Below are 22,500 nucleotides of genomic sequence, written 5' to 3' on the forward strand. Positions count from 1 at the left end.
TGGATCTCGCTTTAGTGGATGAGACAGGTAGATTACAGAAGTACGTGTAGGGGAACATTTTGTGGTCCAGTTGTCATAATGCCATTAGTTTCAAGTTAATTATGGAGAAGGAAAGGTCTGGGCCTTGGGCTAAAATTCTGAATTGAGGAAATGAGAAAGGATCTAGGATGTGTGGATTGGGATTAGTTGTTTTCAGTCAAGGATGTGTGAGGTAAGTGGAGGTCCTTCAAAGGACATCCCTGTCAGAATTAAAAGCAAGATTAGAATGCTAAGGGAACCTTGTTTTTTGAGGGATATTGGGGATCTGGTTCAGAAGAAGAGAGAAGTGTAGAGCAGGTATAGGCAACTTGGAGCAAATGAGGAACTTGAGGAGTATAAAGGTTTGAGATTATCTCCCCTACTATTTTCTTTTTTTCTTTTATTGTATTATTAGAGGTATTTTCTTTAACAAAAAGTTATTGCCTATTTAAAATATGAATTATGAACATGATTTGCAATTTATGTATGTTATTGATGTACAGAATGTCTTAATTAATTGATGTTACTGTCATATCTTATTGAACTGTACAATTTTTGTTTGTATAAATTCTTTATTAAAATTAATAAAAATATTTTAAAAAGATATGCAGGAAAAACCTCAAGTAAGAAATCGGGAAGGCAATAAAAAAAGACATGAGGTTGCTTTGGCAGGATAGTAAGGGACAAAATTGGTTCCCTTGAAGGTCAGAGTAGTCAGCTTTGTACAGAGCCAAAAGAAATGGGGGAGATCTTAAATGTTTTTATTTCATCTGTATTCACTCAGGAAACAGGCACAGAGCCGAGGGAAGTAATGAAAACAGCAGTGAGTTCATGGAATTTATACAGATTAAAGAGGAGGAAGTGCTTGCTGACTTAAAGCATATATGGATGGATTAATCCCCAGGACCTGACAAGATATTCCCTTGGACCTAGAGGGAAGCGAGTGTAGAAACTGCAGGGGCTCTGGCAGAAATATTTAAAATGTCCTTAGCCATGGGTGTGGTGTTGGAGATGTGGAGGGTAGCTCACGTTGTTCTGTTGTTTAAAAAAGCCTCCAAAAGTAACCCTGGAAATTATAGACTGGTGAGCCTGATGTCAGTAATAGGTAAATTATTGGAAGGTGTTCTAAGAGATCCAATACACAATTATTTGGATAATCAGAAAAAGGTAAGTTGTGGCTAACTAATCTTGTAGAGTTTTTTGAGGAGGTTACCAGGAAAGTTGATGAAGGAAAGGTGTTGGAGTTTGTCTTCATGGACTTTAGTAAAGCCTTTAACAAGATACCACATGGGAGGTTAGTCAGGAAGGTTCAGATGCTAGATATTCATGATGAAATAGTGAACTGGATTTGAAATTGACTGGTCGAGAGAAGCCAGACAGTAATGGTGGATGATTGTTTTTCAGACTGGAAGCCTGTGGCTAGTTGTGTGCATCAGGGATTGGTGCTGGTTCCATTGTTGTTTGTCATCTATATCAATGATCTGGATGATAATGTGGCAAATTGGATCAGAAAGTTTGCAGATGACTTTGAGATTGGAGGTGTTGTGGACAGTAAAGAAGATCTTTAAAGCTTGTAGAGGGATCTGGACCAGCTTGGAAATATGGGATGAAAAATGGCAGATGAAATTTAATGCAGACAAGTGTGAGGTGTTGCATTTTGGAAGGATAAACCAAGAAAGGATGTATAAGGGCATTGAGGAGTGCAGTAGAACAGAGGGATTTGGGAATACAGATACATAATTCCCTGAAAGTGGTAGAACAGATGGATAGGGTTATAAAGGGAACTTTTGGCATATTGGCCTTCCTCACGGAAGTGACCGCTATCCTATGTAAACACTGTTGGGACTAACTCTGTCCCAGGGCATTGGCAAGTGAACTGGTGTGGACTTGAAGGGCTGACATGGCCTGTTTCCACGCCGTAAACAGTTATATGGTTATAAATCAAAGTATTGAGTGTAGGAGCTGGGTATACCAGATCCCTCTGCTCTTTTCCTTTTAAAATATTTGTAATGAGTTTAACAAAAACCTTTTACATAAGGTATACTAACAATAACATATATTAAATCATATCATGTACATATCACATATCAATTGAAAATTAAAAGCATAAACATTATTATAAGCTATTTTGTTCAGAACATCAAATTCTATAATTATAATAATTAAACAATTAAATCATAACTCATATTATGACTAAAATGAATATTGAATACAACAATTATACAAGCAATAGACATAAAATTCCCTTACAAGATATTTTGTACTTCTCTGAGGTGATCATGTTGTTCTGTGATATGATCCATAATCTATAGTTGAACCCCTCCTTACTCATTAGTCAATAATGAAAAGGGTAAAAAAGGAAAAAACAATATCCTTACTAATCGACCCCCTCCCTCTAAACAAAATTATCTGTATATATTGTAAATATGAATCTAATAACAGCACCCAGACACCAGGTAGGGAATCCTCAAAGCATCCACACCACTTAAATCCTCAGATTATGATAATAATCCATGAATGGGTCTCATATCTCACATCTTCAATATGATATATATTTTTTTGCACACTTCAATAAGACACGATATCAGGTAACCATTGAACATGAGTGGGTGAAACAATGTCTTTCCACTTCATTCAAAATTGCTCATCTAGCTATCAACAAAGCAAAAGCTTGGATTCTCTTCTGGGTTGAGGACAGAGATATATCCTCTTCTAGAGAAAAAAACACATTAAGCAATCAAAGGTCATGGTTCTAATTTAGCCTTAAGAACTGTTGATAAAATTTGGAAAATATCTTTGCAAAAGACACTCCCAAAACATGAATCAATAAAGCTTCAAAAATTTAACACATCACATAATGGATCCATATCAGGATAAAAACAAAATAATTTAACTTTAAACATATGTATTCTGTGCACCGCCTTCAATGGAAACAAACAATGTTGTGCACAAAATGAAGATTCATCGATCAAATTAAGAATTGTATAAATTATTATAAATATTTGATATTAATCCTCTTTGGGAAAATTGCAAATCAAAAAATATATCAGGAATATTCATTTCAGAGATTTGAGGAAAATCATACAGTTTGGACTGAACAAAATGCCTAATTTGTAAATATCTAAAAAAGTGTCTATTAGAAAGATTAAATTTTGCTGTTAGTTGTTCAATTTTCTTAAGGAAAATTACCTCGAATAAAAAGATCTTTAAAACTTTTAATACCTAATCAATGCCATTCTTAAAACCTGTATCTAACAAAGAGGTTTGGAAAAGATGATTAGTTACAATAGGAATGGCAAGACCAAAATATTTCCTAAATTGTGTCCATATCCTAGATCCCTCTGTTCTACTGCACTCTTCACTGCCCTACCATTTACCATGCATGTCCTACCTTGGGGTCTCCTTCCAATATGCACCTTGTATTTGTCTACATTAAATTCCAAGCCGATCAATTTGGGGCCCATTCGTGGACTTTGATCATAATATGATTTCTTACACAGGGCTGCTCTGGGGGTATTCTACCCAATGTCCGAGAGCTGATACTTAATTTTTTACAATTTATTTGTTGGTGACTGTGTTTAATGGGAGGGGTTAGATTAATATGATTAGTATGGGGGGTCTTCTTTTTTTCTTTTGTTCTTATTTCTTTTTTTACAACTAGAAGAGATCAGTCTATTTAGATAATCACAGTGTATATCTCAATATTAGAATATGAGGTGAAATTCCCATATTTCACATTTTTTGAGAATTATGTAAGACAATGTTTAAATGATACGTGACTCATATTCCGTATTGCATTATATAAAAGCTATATAATTAATTAATATCCAAGGACCATATACATGTAACATTTCTCTCTATAAAATTAATAAAAATATTTTTAAAAAAGAAAAGAAATTCAAAGCCAATGAAGTGGTAGAATGGGGCACTGACTTCCTCACTACTTGCAGAAGGAATAGATGGGAGGGATTTTCAGAAGAATTTTAAGAATATGTGCTTTGATCAGGCCCTCAGACTTTCTCTTCTTCACTTCCAGACACTCAATTCCTTTGCTTCCTCTCTCTCCTGCTGCTTTTGATCGAGTGATAGTTGAGTCCACAGTATACAAATAGAAAGGGAACTCAAAATAAGTATCAACTTGAGAAATAATGTGAGAAAATATATTGCAAGAAACTACTGAAGATTATATGATGTAAACTATTCCAAAATTGTGTACATTAATATAATCTCCATACTTTAACAACCATGGTTCCCATGAACTCTAACTCCATGTGTACAACTCATGCTGGTGATCAATTCAAGGAGCTGCAGCCATCTGCACAGATCGCTCTGGGAAACTCTTCCTTTTATTTGACCCTCGACTTTGTTTCCTGTCACTCCCTGAACTGGTCATTCTCTTTGAGATGTGATGTGGTGGGATGCAATGCATTGAGTGAAGATGTGATGAGGGGAGGTGAGGGATGATGTGTGAGATGTGTTGAGGTGATGTGAGAATTTATTGCAATAAGCGCAAGTACAATATATCAATGCACTAAAATTCTGGCATAAAAAACACAAACGTGAAATATAAATTAAATGACCACATAAGAGAAATAAAAGTTAATAAATATGAAAAATGTATGTAAATATTTAATGTTGCACTTAGAGCACATAAATATGATTTTCCAGTAGTTTGATTATTCAGACAACACAGTGCTTTCATGGGAAGAAGCCTGAACAATGGACATTGTGAAAAACTGGAGATAATTCTGATATTTCCACTTACAAACATTGCTGGAGTTTGAACCCAGTATTTTACTGGAACAATTAAAACCAATATTATTGTGTTGACTCGTAATCTTCTTGATAGCTAGACCACAGATGTTCATCAAAAACCACAGCTGATTAACTTCCAACTGAATTCCGGTTCATGTTTGCATGAACATCTTTAGCATTTCCTCTGTGCAAACAGCCTGTTTGAGAAGTTAATTTCAGAGCCACCTAGTTCCTCACAGAGAAGCTGATGTAGAATGTTCAGTCACATTTTAGTCGATGTTGCTTAATAAGATGAGATCACATGGAATTACTGGAAAAAATAATAGACTGAGTAGAGCATTGGCTGATAGGCAGAAAGCAAAAGGGTGGGAATAAAGGGACCCTGTTCTGGTTGATTGCCTGTTACTAGTGGTGTTCTGCAGGGATGGGTGTTGGATCACTTCTTTTTACAATATGTATTGATGATTTAGATTGTGGATTAAATGGTTTCATGGCAACATTTGCAGATGAAACAAAGATAGGTGGTAGAGTACGAAGTGTATGAGAAATCAAAAGCTTGCAGAGAGATTTGGACAGCTTAGGAGAATGGGTGAAGAAATGGAAGATGAGATATAATATTTAGAAATGTACGGTTGCCTGGGAGAAGACAGGAGATATTTGCTTCCAGCTTGGAAGAGCTCAGCAACTGTACATATTGTTCATCAGGAGACGACCCTCAGGGAGAGGTTCTTCTATTTATGGCCTTTGTACCCTCATGTCTCTCCCCATTCTTTGGATTCCATTAGCAGAGAGGAAATAAATGGTCGGATTATTATTTAGATGGGGAGAAAACTCAAACCTCAGAAGTCCAAAGGGTCTTGGGGGTCCTCATGTAGGATAACCTGAAAGTTGACCATCAGGTTGGATCAGCAGTAAAGAAGGTGAATGGCATTCGTTTCAAAGGGGATTGTGTATAAGAATAAAGAGACTCTATGGGGCACTGGTGAAACCTCATTTGCAGTTCTGTGTTCAGTTTTGGGTCCCTTATCTTAGAAAGGATAGAGCAAGGTTGGAGAGGGTACAGAGGAGGTTTACCAGAATGATTCCAGGAATGAAAAGAATAACATATGAGGAACGCCTAGTGGCTCTTGGACTCTATTAGAATATAGAAGAATGAGAGGAGATCTCTTGGAAACATTTTGAATAAAGAATGGATTGGACAGAATGGATGTAAATAAGATGTTTTTCCTGTTGGGTGATTCGAGGACAAGAGGGCACAAGTCTTAGAATCAAAAAGTACCAATTTACAACAGAGATAAGGAGAAATTTCTTTAGCCAGAGGGTAGTGGATTTGTGGAATTCGTTGCTGTGGTGGTCCACCGGCCTACTGCACGGAGCAACCTCTGTACCTGCAGGAGTGTAAGGGGACAGGACAACACCTGGTCGGCTGTCAATCAGTCGGCCTGAATGGATCAAGCCCCACCCGGTCAGGTGTCAATCACCCTCCAGGATACAAGCCTGGGCCAGCCTCCTGAGGCCTCATACTGAGTTGCTATAGCCACAGCCAGCCTGGCTCTGTGGATGTCTTTGTGGATTAAAGCCTGCTGTACAGTATTTATCTTTGTGTGTGTCTGATTCTGTCTAACAGCGTACCACAGTTGCCACATGCAGCTATGGAGGCCGGATCATCGGAGGAATTTAAAGAGGAAATTGATAGTTATCTAATTAGTCAGGGTATCAAGGGATATGGGGACAAGGACAGAACTTGGAACTAAATGCAAGAACTATGTCGGCTTTCCATGGATTGATCCCTTATTGGAGATTGGCTGAATCTGGAGATTGTGAAAGTGAAAAATATGCAGATGTGCAGCCAGATTGATGCCAGTACAGGTGAAAGATTGGACCCTGCCTGGGAGAAGACAGGAGATATTTGCTTCCAGCTTGGAAGAGCTCAGCAACTGTACATATTGTTCATCAGGAGACGACCCTCAGGGAGAGGTTCTTCTATTTATGGCCTTTGTACCCTCATGTCTCTCCCCATTCTTTGGATTCCATTAGCAAGAATGGCTTGGTTGTAGACCCTCTTCTCTTGCTATCAGATGGCCTAATCCTGTTCCTATTCTTATGTTCTTATCATTTATTTCCCTCCCACTGATGCTGCTGACCTGCTGAGTTCCTCCAGCAAATTGTTTGATTCATATTCCAGTATTTGCACTCTATTTAGTTTCCAGTCACACACAGAAACTGGTTCTTTGTAGTGACCAAGTTGCCTATCTGTGCTTGTCCCGATTGCCTATGTTAGGCCTATATCTATCTAAACTTTTCCTGCCCATGTATCTGTCTATGTGTCTTTTGAATGTTGATTGTATCCACCTCTGGCAGCACATTTCACATACCCACTACTCTGTGTGAAGAAGGTGCCCCTCAGGTCCCTTTTAAATCTTTCACCTCTCACTTTAAATCTATGCCCTTCAGTTTTAAATCTGATCCCAATCCAGGGAAACAGGCTTTGATATTTACCTTATCTCAGATTATCTCACCTTACTTCAGTACCCCAAAGTGCTGGAGTAACTCAGCAGGCCATGCAGTGTTTTTCATTTTGTGTAGTAAAGACATGTAAACTGTTTCAGGTCTGAGCCCTTCGTCAAGATATGAACAAAAACAGGCTGACATCTGAATAAAATGGTGAGGGACAAGATCTCCCAGTGGCCGAACATTTCAATTCTGCACCACACTCCCACGCCGACATATCCATGGCCTCGTGCCTGCCAAATCGAGGCCAGCTACAAAATGGAGGAAAAACACCGAATATTCAATCTGGGCACACTCCAATTAGATGGCAATAACATTGACTTTAGTTCCCGTTAGGCCCCTTCCCTGTCTGTCTCTGTCCCTCGCTCTCCCCTTCCTCCAGCTCCCCACCCCCTTCCCAGTCAGAGATCTATCCCCTAACAGCCATTTTCTCTTGCTATCCAACCCATATCCATCTATGACCTCTTGCCTGTGGGCCTGTGCTCATCCCCCTGCCGATTCCTTCCCTCCCCCCACCCCACCTGCCTACTTTTCCTCATTCTTTGATGAAGTGCTTGGGCCTAAAACGTTGGTTATATATCTTTACCTCTTATGGATGTATTGTAACCTGCTGAGTTTATTCACCATTTTTGTATATTGAACTAAAATCAGAGTGTCTGCAGACTTTCTTGTTTAACTTTATCTCACCTTATCACAGGCTGATAAGTGAGACAATCAACTTGCCATCAATAAGTCAACATTCAAAGATTATGGACTAAATGCAAACCTAATAGTGAAGCCTATTTTAAAACATACACAATTCCCATTGGGAAAGTCAGGCTAGGTGATTGCATTTTGTTGTTTCTGGCAAGCATGACCAGGACCAAAATGAAGGTGGAAAGAGAGATGAATCTTTGGAATTCTCTAACCATGAGGCTCTGTTACGAAGTTCATTTTTGTATGTATGGAGAATCGAGGGACATGGGGTTCATGCACATAAAGGTCAGCCATTGGGAGGGATCAAATGACCCACTACAGTTTCTATTTATCATGTGTTTAAGCTCTCTAGTTAACTAGGAGACTGAACCCATCTGCACTATAAATGCCACGTAGAAAATGTCATGACAGCCATCAAAATGATAGTGAGAAAAGACTTGGGTATTTCCTCACTGACCAATTCCCCCACCCACCCCAAATAATATGAGCTAGCCTGGAAAACCACTCTCAGACTGATTAATCCTTGGAGGAAATTATTGATGTCCTACCTGAAAAACTGCCTCTCAAAGAAAATCAGTGAATTGGGTCCTTTGCCTGATCCAACAATCTTTTAAAGGATTCGACTCTCTTCAGGTCGGGACCATGACCAGATGAATAAAAATGTTCTACATGTATGATGAAATTATAAGCCTGGGCACTCTCTTGTATTTTTCAGTTGAATGGAACCATGTACACATGCACTTTTTTTTGTTTCATGCTTCTTTTTCATGTGATTGGACATCCCAAATGTGGGTTTCCAGCATTTGTAGGCTACATGGTTCTTTCTGCACAAAATCAGTGTGGTTCACCTGATGGAGGAGCCTTAATACCATTTGGCATCTAGAAGATCAAAACTGGATATAGCGTTCTTATAGCTATCTGACTAACCAACCGTATCACCATAGTGTGTTAAGAACTGTGCTGTAGAATATCTCAGATAATTTTCAGCCAAGCAAAGCTTCAGTTGGAACCATGTATTTAAAATCATTATTGTTTTAAAGTTAAATTTAGACATTCAGCAGGCTATTTTGGGCCACAATTCCTGCCGCCCAATTTACACCCAACTAACCCACACCCCCGGAACGTCTTTGAATGGTGGGAGGAAAGAGGAGCCTCTGAGGAAAACCCCCACAGACACAGGGAGAACGCACAAACTCCTTACAGACAGCGTGGGGTTTCAACCACAATTGCTGGTACTGTCAAGGTGTTGCACTAACTGCTATGCCAATCGTGTCCCCCATCTGTCATACTTTACCCAAAACCCTGTCTCACATCAGTGGTTACATTCAGCTTCAGATGAAATGTCTTGACAGAGAGGGTCAGCGCAAGTGTCATTTACAACATGAGCTTTTCTTGTGCTGGAGTGGGCACTTCTGTCTTCTCATACCCTCATAATTTTCATCCTATTCAAATCAAATGATGTAATTCAAAATCCCACCCACACATTATGAAAATAGTCATTGTTGTTCATACTTTGCGAAATAGAGACCACTTCAAGAAAGTATGTGATCTTTTTTAGCTTAGTCCTTTCTTCTTCGAGATTATTACCTATGATCTTTACAATGCAATTACCATATGCGGCAGGTAAATATTACCTGCTCTTGCACATTATCAAGTTCCCAAGGTTTCCAACATTATCCAATTTGTGCTGTTTCCGCCATCTTATTTTGGGCTCTCTTTTTGCATGTGCTGATTTTCATTCAGTTTTGAAAAACCTCTGTTCCCCTGCACATTGTGGATTTGATCATGAGCCGTTGTCATACCCACACTCCTGTTCGGCTCCGAATCATGGGTCCTCTACCGGCACCACCTACGGCTCCTAGAACGCTTCCACCAGCGTTGTCTCCGCTCCATCCTCAACATCCATTGGAGCGCTCACACCCCTAACGTCGAGGTACTCGAGATGGCAGAGGTCGACAGCATCGAGTCCACGCTGCTGAAGATCCAGCTGCGCTGGATGGGTCACGTCTCCAGAATGGAGGACCATCGCCTTCCCAAGATCGTATTATATGGCGAGCTCTCCACTGGCCACCGTGACAGAGGTGCACCAAAGAAAAGGTACAAGGACTGCCTAAAGAAATCTCTTGGTGCCTGCCACATTGACCACCGCCAGTGGGCTGATAACGCCTCAAACCGTGCATCTTGGCGCCTCACAGTTTGGCGGGCAGCAGCCTCCTTTGAAGAAGACCGCAGAGCCCACCTCACTGACAAAAGGCAAAGGAGGAAAAACCCAACACCCAACCCCAACCAACCAATTTTCCCTTGCAACCGCTGCAATCGTGTCTGCCTGTCCCGCATCGGACTGGTCAGCCACAAACGAGCCTGCAGCTGACGTGGACTTTTTACCCCCTCCATAAATCTTCGTCCGCGAAGCCAAGCCAAAGTATTGCCATGCACATGGCATAATGTACAGAGGCACCAAAACTCTCACTGACTGCAGCTAAACGGGTACTTTGTGAAACAAACCACAGTGGTAAAGTTAATTGAATTAAAATTGGGTGGCACAGTTAGTATAGCGGTTAGCACCACACTGTTACAGCCCCAGTGATTGGGACTGGGGATCAAATCCCATGCTGTCTGTAAGGATTTGGTACTGTGACAGAATATATAGATATGTTTTTGGGAGATAAATTGGGAAAGATTTGTTAGAGTAGATTACATACAAACACTTTAAAACAGATCTTATTTGAAATACTGCAGCTCTGCTAATGCTAGACATATCGGCCTCACAGCTTTTGCAAGAGCTTTGCAGAGTACCCAAGATACTTCACTAATGGAATGTAGCTTACAAAAAGGCAATGGATGAAAGAGCTTGTCAGAGCCACGGATTGTCTGGAGCTGTTCTGAGATGGTTTGGCAAGCAGGCTTTCTTTCTAAGAGAGAGAGAAAGAGAGAGAGAGAGACAGAGACAGAGAGAGAGACAGAGAGAGAGAGAGAGAGACAGAGACAGAGACAGAGAGAGAGAGAGATACACAGAGATCAGTTCTACAGTGTTACAGCAACAGCAGATGGGCCTGGAACAGGTCATTTGAAAGACTGGTTATAAGTACTTTGTTCAGCCTGGTCAAAGCCCTTGTGATTCATACAAGAGGAAAGGACTGGCTGTCTAATGTGTCACTTGGAATAAGAGAAAAAAGAAGGAATTTTGTGGTGACCTGAAAGAAAGAGGTTATCATCTGGAGAACCCTGATGGGCGTGTTTCTTTGGAAAAACACTGAAGTGGTTGATGGAAGCAAATGTACAACAAATCTCTCTCTGAAAACCTACAAGGACCTTCCTGAGCAGTTACCATTTACCTTTCAAGCACCAAAGCCTGGTCAAATTAATAATTGTTAAATTCTGTGCACAGTCTAGAATTTCCTTCAACCAGTGAACTTGGAGGAATGAGAAGTGAGATTGTGAACCAAAGAACTTTTCTGAACTTACACACACATTACATACACATGTGATTAGAATCAGAAGGGGGTTAAGTTATGTTAAGTAAGTCAATAGAAATAAGTTAAAGTTTGATTCTATTTTCATGTTTAAAGATAGTTAAAAACAACTTTTGTTTAAGTAACCATTTGTCTTGGTGAATATCTATTGCTGCTGGGTTTGGGGGTCATCGGGGCTCATAACAGTACATTCTCCCTGTGTCTGCATGGGTTTTCCCAGGGCTCCAGTTTCCTCCCACCCTTCAGAATGTACCAATGGTTGTTAGTGGGTTGAATGTCTACATTTAAATTTAACCTCAATAGATAAATAAATAGATAATAAATATTCACCAAAATTCTAGTACAAACAATAGAGCAGACAGTCCTTTTTGTCATGCCGGTGCAGTCCATGCATCAGATGAATGCTTCTGTCCATTGTGACCCAATCCTCAGCTGAACTGCAAGCACAGAATCAGAATTTATTGTCATGAACATGCGTCATGAAATGTGTGTTTTGCAGCAGCGGAATTGTGTATTACAGGTGCAAAATCTTCAAAAATCTGATGGCAGAAGGGAAGGAGCTGTTTCTCTACCATTGGGGGTTTGTCTTGAAGATCCTGTACCTCCGTCTGATGAGAAGACAGCATGATGTGGATAGTAAGGGTCCTTGATAATACAGCTACTTCTTGAGACACCATCTCTTGTAGATGTCCTTAATGGGGTGAAGACTAATGACCATGATGTTGCTGGCTCACAACTGTAGCCTTTTCCTGTCCTGTGCATTGATGCCTCCATACCAGACAGCGATGCAACCAGTTTGATGCAACCAGTATGAATGTACACATTTAGACATTTAAAAGAGTCTTTTGTGACATTCCAAATATTCTTAACCTCCTAACGAAGTATAGCCGCTGGCAAACGCTCTTCATGTTTCCATCAACATGAAGGCTGCAGGATAGATCTTCAGAGATGCTGACACCAAGGAATTTGAAGTTTTTTTTTAAATCCTTTCGACTGCTGACCCAGACTGGCTTGGGTTCTTCTGGTTTCACCTTCCTGAAATCCTCAATCAGGTACTGGATTTTCTTTAATTTTGCTACGTCTTCTAAGCTAGAATCCACCAAACAACTTTAAGGTCATCATTTCTCCAGCTAGTTAACAAGCAGCATAAACTCTCACTTCCATGGAGATAAATGCAAAGTTTTCATCTGGAGTCTTGTAAGAAGTTCTTGCCTCTGTATACATATAGTTATATTTTTTGGTTTTTAAAATGCACTAATATTATATTTATGGCTGCATTTTTAAAAAATCAGCAATCATTTTAATTTAGCACTCTCTTTGCTTTCCTAATTTCCATTCCCATCTCTCTTCTGATTCTTTTATACAGCACTGAGGTTGAAAGGCTGTGGAAGAGAAGGCAGGAGAATCTGGTGGAAATGAAAAATACATCTTCCGTGATTCAAATGGCAGAATGGACTCAATGAGCCGATGGTCTCTGAGCTTTATGTAGTGTTGAATGCTTAGTGTCTGAGGGCAGATAGATTCTGCTTAATTGACAAGTGAATATCTCCAGTAGTGCAGTTCTTCCTCAGACTGGGAACTTCAACCTTCATTGTGTGCTCATATCCTGAGATTGTGCAATGAAAAAATATTCTTTTGTCTCGCAAGTGTTCTTGCAAATAATCAGAAGACAAGGAAAACAGACAATGTGTGTGTGTGTGTGTGTGTGTGTGTGTGTGTGTGTGTGTGTGTGTGTGTGTGTGTGTGTGTGTGTGTGTGTGTGTGTGTGTGTGTGTGTGTGTGTGTGTGTGCGTGTGTGCGTGCGTTTGGGGGGTGTGATGATAGGGATCCTCAAGGATGATTCAAGACCTCTTCTTGCAACAATCTCTGGGAATCACGGCAATGGTGGAGGGGGTTGTGGGGGAAGGAAGATCCCACTGATTTTCTTCTGGTCCTATGGATTGTCCCTGTGAAATCAGTGAAATGCTACTTTAGCAAACTTTTAAAGAGTGGCATGGTTAACACTCCAGCGACCCAGGTTCCAATCTGGCACTCTATGTAAGAAGTTTATACATTCTTCTCATTCTTCTCATAACAACATTTCAAAGGTGTACTCAGGTTAGTGTGTTAATTAGTCACGTGGGTGTATCTGGGAGGCACGATCGTGGGCTGAAGGATTACTACCATGCTGTATCTGTCAACTAAAAATTTCTAATTTAAATTGTTGCAAAGACATGCGACACTGACGATGCTGAGCATGCTTTATCTAACTTTAAAAGCTTAAACCTACCGTCCTTTCCCAAGACCACATTTTGGCAAGTTGGCTCACCTCACTGTGCTCCTTCTGCCTTCATAAAGAATGTGCCTAAAAAGAGAGGCTTGGAGAGGAGGATAGCTAGAGGGTGGTCATAAGTCAGGTTGCAGGACTTCCTGAGTCAGTGAATGGGGTGGTGTTCAAGGACTCATCTGAGGACCTGAACGATTACACTAGGGCTGTCACAGACTTTATCAAAATAGCTGTGGATGAATGTGTCCCGACCAAATCGCTCAGGAATTTTCCCCAATCAGAAGCCCTGGATGAACAGTGAAATCCTGAACCTGTTGAGAACCAGATTACAGGCATTAAAGTCTGGAGATCCAGATCAATGCAGAAGGAGCAAGTATGATTTTCAGAAAGCCACCTCCTGGACAAAGTTGTTTCTGGACAAAAATGGAAAAAGGAAGGGTACCTAAGAGCCATGACAAACCCAAATTTGGTGCAGTGAAAGATGGCAAAGCTTCACTCCCAGATGAACACAATGCCTTCCACGCCAAATTCTACCATCAGACCAAGAAGGAACCACCACTGACCATTCCCATGTTCCCTGATGATCCCGTCCTCTCTGGAACCCAGGGTGATGTGTGGGAGAGTGAATCCAAGGAAAGCATCCGGTCCAGGTGGAGTACCTGGCCGAGGATTAGAAATCTGTGCTGATCAACTGGCTAATGCATTCAACATCTCACTCTGGCAGGACATGTTGCCCACCTGTTTCAAACAGTTATTTATCGTACTGGTGCCCAAGAAGTGTGCAGTACCTGCCTTAATGACTATCGACCAGTGGCACTCACAGCAACAGTGATGAAGTGTTTTCAAAGGCTGGTGCTGAAACATATTAGCTCCTGTCTGAGCAGCAACATGGATACATTCCAGTTCACCTATCGCGGCAACTGGTCAATGGCAGATGCCATTTCACTGATTCTACACAAAGCCCTGGAACACCTGGACAGCAAAGATGCATTCATCAGGATGCTCAGTTTGGCATTTAACACCATCATTGCCTTGGAACTGATCAGCAAACTCCAAAACCTGGAACTCAACATCCCACTATGAAATTAGATCCTGGATTTCCTCACCTCCAGATCACAATCAGTGAGGATTGGTAAGAACATCTCCTCCACAATCTCCATCAGTACCACAAGACTGTGTTTTTAGGCCACTGCTCAACTCACTTTACACCTACGATGGTAGGGCTCGGTATGACAGCAACCTCATTCACAAGTTTGCTGGTGATATTAAGGTTGTATAGAAAGGGCTATGAGTCAGCATACAGGAGAAAAATTGAAAACTAGCTGAATGGTCCACCAGAAACCACCTCAATGTCACCAAAGCCAAGGAGATGATTGTTGACTTCAAGAAGGGAAAACAAGAGATGTATGATCCAATTGGGGGATCAGAGGTGGAGAGGGTGAGCAAATTTAATCTCTTGAGGATCACTATCTTGGAGGATCTTTCCTGGATCTAACACACAATTGGCATCATGAAGAAAGCACGTTGGTGCCTCTACTTCCTGAGGAAGTTTGCAGAGGTTTGTATGACATCAGAAACCCTGGAAAATTTCTACTGTTGTGTACGAAAAGTGTGCTGACCAGTCTGGTATGGGGACCCCAATTCTTTGGCTTGGCTTCGCGGACGAAGATTTATGGAGGGGTTAAAAAGTCCTCGTCAGCTGCAGGCTCGTTTGTGGCTGACAAGTCCGATGCGGGACAGGCAGACACGATTGCAGCGGTTGCAAGGGAAAATTGGTTGGTTGGGGTTGGGTGTTGGGTTTTTCCTCCTTTGCCTTTTGTCAGTGAGGTGGGCTCTGCGGTCTTCTTCAAAGGAGGTTGCTGCCCGCCAAACTGTGAGGCGCCAAGATGCACGGTTTGAGGCGTTATCAGCCCACTGGCGGTGGTCAATGTGGCAGGCACCAAGAGATTTCTTTAGGCAGTCCTTGTACCTTTTCTTTGGTGCACCTCTGTCACGGTGGCCAGTGGAGAGCTCGCCATATAACACGATCTTGGGAAGGCGATGGTCCTCCATTCTGGAGACGTGACCCATCCAGCGCCGCTGGATCTTCAGCAGCATGGTCGATGCTGTCGACCTCTGCCATCTCGAGTACTTCGACGTTGGGAGTGTAAGCGCTCCAATGGATGTTGAGGATGGAGCGGAGACAACGCTGGTGGAAGCGTTCTAGGAGCCGTAGGACCCCAATACCCCAGAGTATAAACCCCTCTCAGAGTAGTGGATATAGCCCAGGGCTTTATAGGCAAAACCTTCACTGCTATCAAGTACATCTACAGGGAAGTTGGTGTAGAAGAGTAGCAGCAATCACAAAAGATCCATACCACCAACACACGCTCTGTTTTCGCTGCTGCCGTCAGGAAAGAGGTGCAGGTGCCACAAGACATGCACCACCTGGTTCAGGAACACCTGCTACCCCTCCACCATTAGACTCCTCAATGACAAATTCAATTAGGAACTTATGTAAGGACTGTTACTTATGTACTTTATTGGATTTTTTTTGTATTTCACAGTTTGTTTATATTTCTTTATTTGTTTAGATGTGTACGCTGAGTGCATTTTTGTTTGCACTGCCAATAAGTGGCAGTGACTTGCCTGGAGGGGAAAAAAATTATCTCAGGGTTGTATGTGATGTCATGACTGGCAATAAATCTGAAATCTGAAAAGTGAAATCTAAAGTAAGGAAATATCTAACATATCAAATCAATGCTAGGTGAGCTCCCATCATCTTTTGTTTCTCTCGCTGGCAGTGAGCATGTTACAATTCAAGGCTGAGGTTCTCTTTCTAGTAAAACAAATATCAAGTCAATTTATACTTTTCAACCTGAACAAAGTATATGGTCCTGTACTTTTCACTACATCATGTATGAACACTTTCTTTTTTTCTTATGGACCTTGTCCTGTTTACATAGCAAAGACCCCACCAGATATTCTCTCTGAGCTCTTCATTCTTTACATTCCAAGCACATGGGATAGAAGCGGAGAACCAAAGAACATCACAGCACAGAAACAGGCCCTTTCCACCCTTCTGGATTGGTCCGAACCATTTTCTGGCCTAGTTCCACTGACCTGCACCCAGTCCATATCTCTCGCATCCATGATCCTGTCCAAATTCTTCTTCAATCTTAACATTGAGCCACATTCACCACTTCAGCTCATTCCACACTCCCACCACTCTCTATGTGAAGAAGTTCTTCCTCATGTTCCCCCTAAACTTTTCACCTTTCACCCTAAACTCATGTCCTCTGGTTTGTATCTTAATTACACTCATGGAAAAATATTTACTCTGTCTATCCCCCTCATAGTTTTAAATGCTTCTACCAAATTTCCCCTCTTTCTTCTACACTCCAGGAAATAAAGTCCAAACCTGCTTAACCATTCTTGGTAACTCAGTTCCTGAAGATCGGGCAAACTCGTAGTAAATCCTCTCTGCACTCTTTCTATGTTATTAATATCTTTCCTGTAGTTAGGTGTCCAAAACTGCAAATTTGGCCTTTCCATAGTTTTATACAATATTGCCATAACATCCCAACTCCTATACACAATACTTTGATTTATAAAGGTCCTTTCTTGGTTTGTCCTTCCAAAATGCAACATCTCACACTTGTCTGCATTAAATACCATCTGCCATTTTTCAGCTCATTTTCCAGATGGTCCAGATTCTTCTGCAAGCTTTGAAAACCTTTTTCACTGACCACATTGCCACCAATCTTAATGTCATCTGCAAACTCATTGATCCAATATACCACATTATTATCTATATCATTGATGGAGATGACAAACAGCAATGGTCCCAGTACCGATCTCTGAGGCACATCATTTGGATATCAAAATGGATTCAAATTGTACTTCGTTAGATTTACTTGGATAGCGTGAGAACTGAGAGAGATGGCAGCCTCGAGGTGGGGAATGGCCACGAAGGCCACCTGTGCTACTGGTGGTGGTGTTGTGTTGGGCTCGAAGAACGGTGAAGAGTCGAGGAATTCGCCCAAGGAATTGGAGCGACGGGCCACATGCTGGCTTGGGCACCCACGGCAGACCTGCCAGCCGGGAGTGCTAGGAATAGTGGGGGTGGAGGTCAGGGCCAAATCTCTGAGGAACTGTAGACTGAGAGAGTTTCCCTGAAAAACAGGCTGTGGAGATCTCTCGTTACCATCTGCGGCCTGGTTGTGGTTGGAAACTTCAGATGGCAGTGTGGCGGAAGGCGACAGCAGCCTCTGCATGGAGGAGCAGCAGCTGCTGAGCCAGGATTCACTTTATGCTGATATGGACATTGCTATCCTGTCTGTCTGAGCCTATGGACTGGTCTCGGTCTATAAACATGCTCCATTCTCAGTTACATTTGTTTATTCTGCTGAAATAGCTAGTTTCAAACTTTAATGTAATATTATGCTGTTAATTTATAAGCGTTACAATTGTAATTGGAAGGCTGGGACAAGATGGTGGCTGTTGTTTGTGATGGCTGCGTGGCAGTTGCTTGCAGCGGCCCCTTGCTATGGTGCCATTTTTCCTGCACCTATCTTTTGTTTTGTTACAGAGTATCGAGATATATTGTTGGGAGATAAATTGGGAAAGGTTTGTTAGAGTAAGTGTTTGTTAAACACTTTAAAACAGATCTTATTTCAAATACTGGAGTGCTGTTAATGCTAGACATATTGGGGTCTCTCAGCTTTTGCAAGAGATTTGAAGAGTGCTCAAGAGACTTCATTAATGGATTGTTGTTTACAAAAGGCTTGTTGGAGCCGCATATTGTCTGGAGGAGAGCTTGTGGTTTTGCAAGCAGAGGGAATCAACAGGCTTTCTCTCAGAGAGAGAGAGAGAGAGAGAGAGAGAGAGAGAGAGAGAGAGAGAAAGAGAGAGAGAGAGAGAGAGAGAGAGAGAGAGAGTGAGATCACTTGTACAGTGTTACAGCTAGCAACAGTAGCTGGGACTGGAACAGGACAAGGTGATGGAAAGCCCATTTGTAAGACGGCCTGGTCAAAGCCCTTGTGGATCATGCAAGAGAAGAAGACTGTCTGTCTAATGTTTCACTTGGAATAAGAGAAACAAAAAGGATCACTTGATGACCTGTAAGAAAGAGGATATCATCTGGAGAACCCTGAAGGGGAAAGTTTCATCAGCAAGACACTGGAGTGGCTGATGGAAGTACATCAGTTGTGGATGTCCTGGAACAACAAATCTCTCTCTGAAAACCACAAGAACCTTCCTGAGTGGTAACCATTTACATTTCAAGCACCAAAGCCTGGTGAACTTTATAAATGTTAAATTCTGTGCACAGTATGAGAATTGCCTGCAACCCGTGAACTTGAAGAGGAATGAGAAGTGAGTTTGGAATGTGAACCAAAGAACTTTTCTGAACTTACACACACACACATTACATACACGTGTGCTTAGAATTAGAAGGGGGTTAAGTTAGGTTAAGTAAGTTAAAAGTGATAAGTTAAAGTTTGATTCTATTTTCATGTTTAAAGATAGTTAAAAACAACTTTTGTTTAAGTAACCATTTGCCTTGGTGAATATCTATTGCTGTTGGGTTTTGGTGTCCTCTGGGCTCATAACATTCTTTTGTATAGTATTATGTTATTAAGCATCACCTTATCCTGGAGAAACATAATTTCATTTTTATGGTTGTTTGCATTAATTTTAAACATCTATGCTTTTATTAGTTTTATCATGACCATGTGGAGGCATCCATCTTGCATCTACCCAAGATGCAACAGCTCATCTCTAGTGGTAAGGTTTAGCACTAGAACTCGCACTAGCACTTGTGATGTCTATATCTGCGGTACACCGCCCTCTTATTCTGAATTAGATCCTAAATATCCCTCGAAAACCAAGGTTCCCTCTGTCTGATAATTTTACCTTTAATCCTGACAGGAACATACAAACTCTGCACTCTCAAACTTTCATTTTTGAAGGCCTTCCTCTTAACTCGCATATCCTTGCCTGAAAACAACTTATTCCAATCCATGCATTCTAGATCCTTTCTCATTTCCTCAAAATTTGGCTTTCTCCAATTTAGAATCTCAACCCGAGCCACAGACCTATACTTCTTCAAAATTAACTTGAAACTAATGGCATTGTGAACACTGGATTCAAAATGTACCCTACACATACTTCTGTCATGTGTTCTGTCTCATTCTTGAATAGGAGATCCATTATTGCACTCTCCTGTTGGCACCTCTATATATTGATTTAGAAAACTTTCCTGAACTCATTTGACCAACTCCAAGACATCCAGCCCATTTAGAGAATAGGAGTCCCAGTCAATATGTGGAAAGTTAAAATCTCCTACTATCACAGCTTTATCTTTTTTGCAGCTGTCTGTTATCTCTCGACAGATTTTCTCCTCCAATTCTATTGACTATTGGGTGGTCGGTCTATAATGTAACCCCATGAGTATGATCAGACTTTCCCCATTCTTCTGCTCCACCCATAGAGCCTCAATAGACAAGCCCTCTGGTCTGTGCTGCCGGTGCATAGCTGAGACATTTTCCCTGACAAGCAAAACCACTCCTCCCCCTTTCACCCTCCCCCCCCACCCAACCCCGTTCTATTGCGTTTGAAGCAATGAAAGCACAGAAAATTGAGCTGCCATTCCTGCCCCTCCTGCAACCAAGTTTCACTATGGGCACGATGTCATAATTCTACATGCCAATCCACACTCTAAGCTCATTTACCTTTCCTACAATACTTCTTGCATTAAAATAGATTCAGCTGAGAACAGTTCCACCATGTACAACCTGTTGACTTCTAATGGTGCATGGAATTTTCACATCATTTTCTCCCTTCTTAACTCCTCTATCTGCTTTGACACTCTGGTTCTCCTCCCCCTGCAAATCTGGAGAAGCACTAACAAGTCTTCTCACAAGATTATTACTCCCCCTCTGGTTCAAATGCAAGCTGTCCCATCGGAACAGGTCCCACCTTCCCTGGAAGAGAGCCCAATGATCCAGAAACCTGAAGCCCTCCCTCCTACAGGAAGGATTGCCATGGCTTGGCTCTGGTAGGTTGTCTGCACCAACAGTATCCAAAATGGTATACTGGTTACTGAGGAGAACAGCCACAGGGGTGCCCTGCACTGCCTGTCTGTTTCATTTCCCTCTCCTGACTGTCACCCATCTACCCTCCTCCTACCTCACAGGTGTGATAGCATCCCTGTAACTCCTATCTATAGCTCCCTCTGCCTCCTGAATGATCCGGAGTTCATCTAACTTCAGCTCCAAATCTTTAACACAGTTTAGGAGCTGCAGCTGGATGCACGTCTCGCATGGTAAAATCCTTCCTTTAAAATCACCAAAGCAATGTACCAAGGAGGCATCACAGTTTAATTCTTCCTTTACAGATTGAGATTTGATTCTGCTAAGTGTACTGAGGTAATCACAGATAATTCTGAAAATATTTAGCACAAAATATGTTTCAGATTAAAGATTTTTCTGGTCTTCAGCCTGAATCATTTAATTTACATTTTGAATTGAGAATGTTGTCCCAAGCTTCAATGTTCTTATCCAATTGCAAAATGCCATGGATGGATAATTGGATGCCTCGTAGCCAGAGATTTTCCTGAATAATTGTATGATTAACAATGGATTTGTTGTCGATGAAATAATCCTGTTACTTTTCCTTTTATTTTTCCTTTCAGCAACTGTGGATCAAGGCACCTGGAATGTCAATGTTAAGTCACCTGTTCAAGTATTACAGGGGATGACGGCAACCTTTAATTGTTCCTTTGAACATCCTTACCAAGGCATCCGTTCATCTAACATAGCAGCCATGTGGCTCAAATATCCATGTGAAAATACATCTCCAATACTTTATAGCAATGACAGACCCAACAATGATGGTGTGACATTCATAGGAAATCTGGAAACTAAAAACTGCTCCCTTCAGATAAATGACGTGAGAATAAATCACACCGAAACATATTGCTTCAGATTTGAAATAAAGGATAAAGACCAGTGGACAGGAAGGCCTGGCGTGACACTCACAGTTAAAGGTAATTGATCCTCCACAGTATTTATTTTATCCTGTACAAACTTCAGAATCCATCGTCACTACTGATTTTCACAACCACCTTCTGATACCACATGATTGATACTGCTTAACTACATAACTTTCCCATCTCCTTTCTTTTGCAGCTCGGCCATCAAAGCCAATTATCTCGCTGTCCTCAGAATTGGTGGATGGAGTCAAAACCAAATTGACTTGTACCTCATCTGAGATTGACGAGCAGGTCAATTTCATCCTCGTTTGGCATTACCTCAATGGCGAGTTCCTTAAAAAGCACAGATCTACCTTAGAAAATAGAAAGCTTAACAGTAACCTTGACTTCACCCCGTCTTTCAGGGATCACAACAAGTCCATCAAGTGCTCAGTCGTTTCCAGAGTATATTCATTCGAAGATGAAACTGTGAAAATTCTGAAAGTGAAATGTAAGGCTCCAGCAAAAATTTCAATTTCAACTGATTTAAAACTAACAAACTTCTTGCACTTCAGCTGCTGTGTAAACAGAGAGAAACTAAAAGAGCTGTGATCCAAGATGGGAATGTTGTGCCACAGGAGACAGTGAGCACAACTGATAAGTTGAAACTCTGGGATGGTCTTAAATACAAGCCTTCGAGTTTTATGCAGTCCTTCATAAATAATTTCTCAGATATTTTAAGTATTTCTTAAACTCAAAAGATTATTATAACTCATGAATAAATGCAGTCAGTCATTGTGCAGGTAGGTTCTACAAACAACAACAAA

General features: G+C 41.2%; 1 protein-coding gene across 5 annotated transcripts in view; it reads left to right on the plus strand.

Annotated features, from left to right (window-relative positions):
• LOC138743618 (sialic acid-binding Ig-like lectin 16) overlaps positions 1–22,500 on the plus strand; it is a 107,220-nt gene that overhangs the window by 37,690 nt on the left and 47,030 nt on the right. For 4 of the 5 annotated variants that reach the window (XM_069899139.1, XM_069899143.1, XM_069899144.1 and 1 more), the window contains exons 3-4: positions 21,395–21,748; positions 21,891–22,184. In XM_069899139.1, the coding sequence (XP_069755240.1) occupies positions 21,395–21,748; positions 21,891–22,184 (648 nt within the window). Of the gene's footprint in view, positions 1–19,426; positions 19,486–21,394; positions 21,749–21,890; positions 22,185–22,500 lie in introns of those variants that run through there. The other variant, XM_069899141.1, reaches the window with a different exon arrangement.

The sequence above is a fragment of the Narcine bancroftii genome, chromosome 9, assembly GCF_036971445.1.
Source record: "Narcine bancroftii isolate sNarBan1 chromosome 9, sNarBan1.hap1, whole genome shotgun sequence".
Classification (NCBI taxonomy): Eukaryota; Metazoa; Chordata; class Chondrichthyes; order Torpediniformes; family Narcinidae; genus Narcine; species Narcine bancroftii.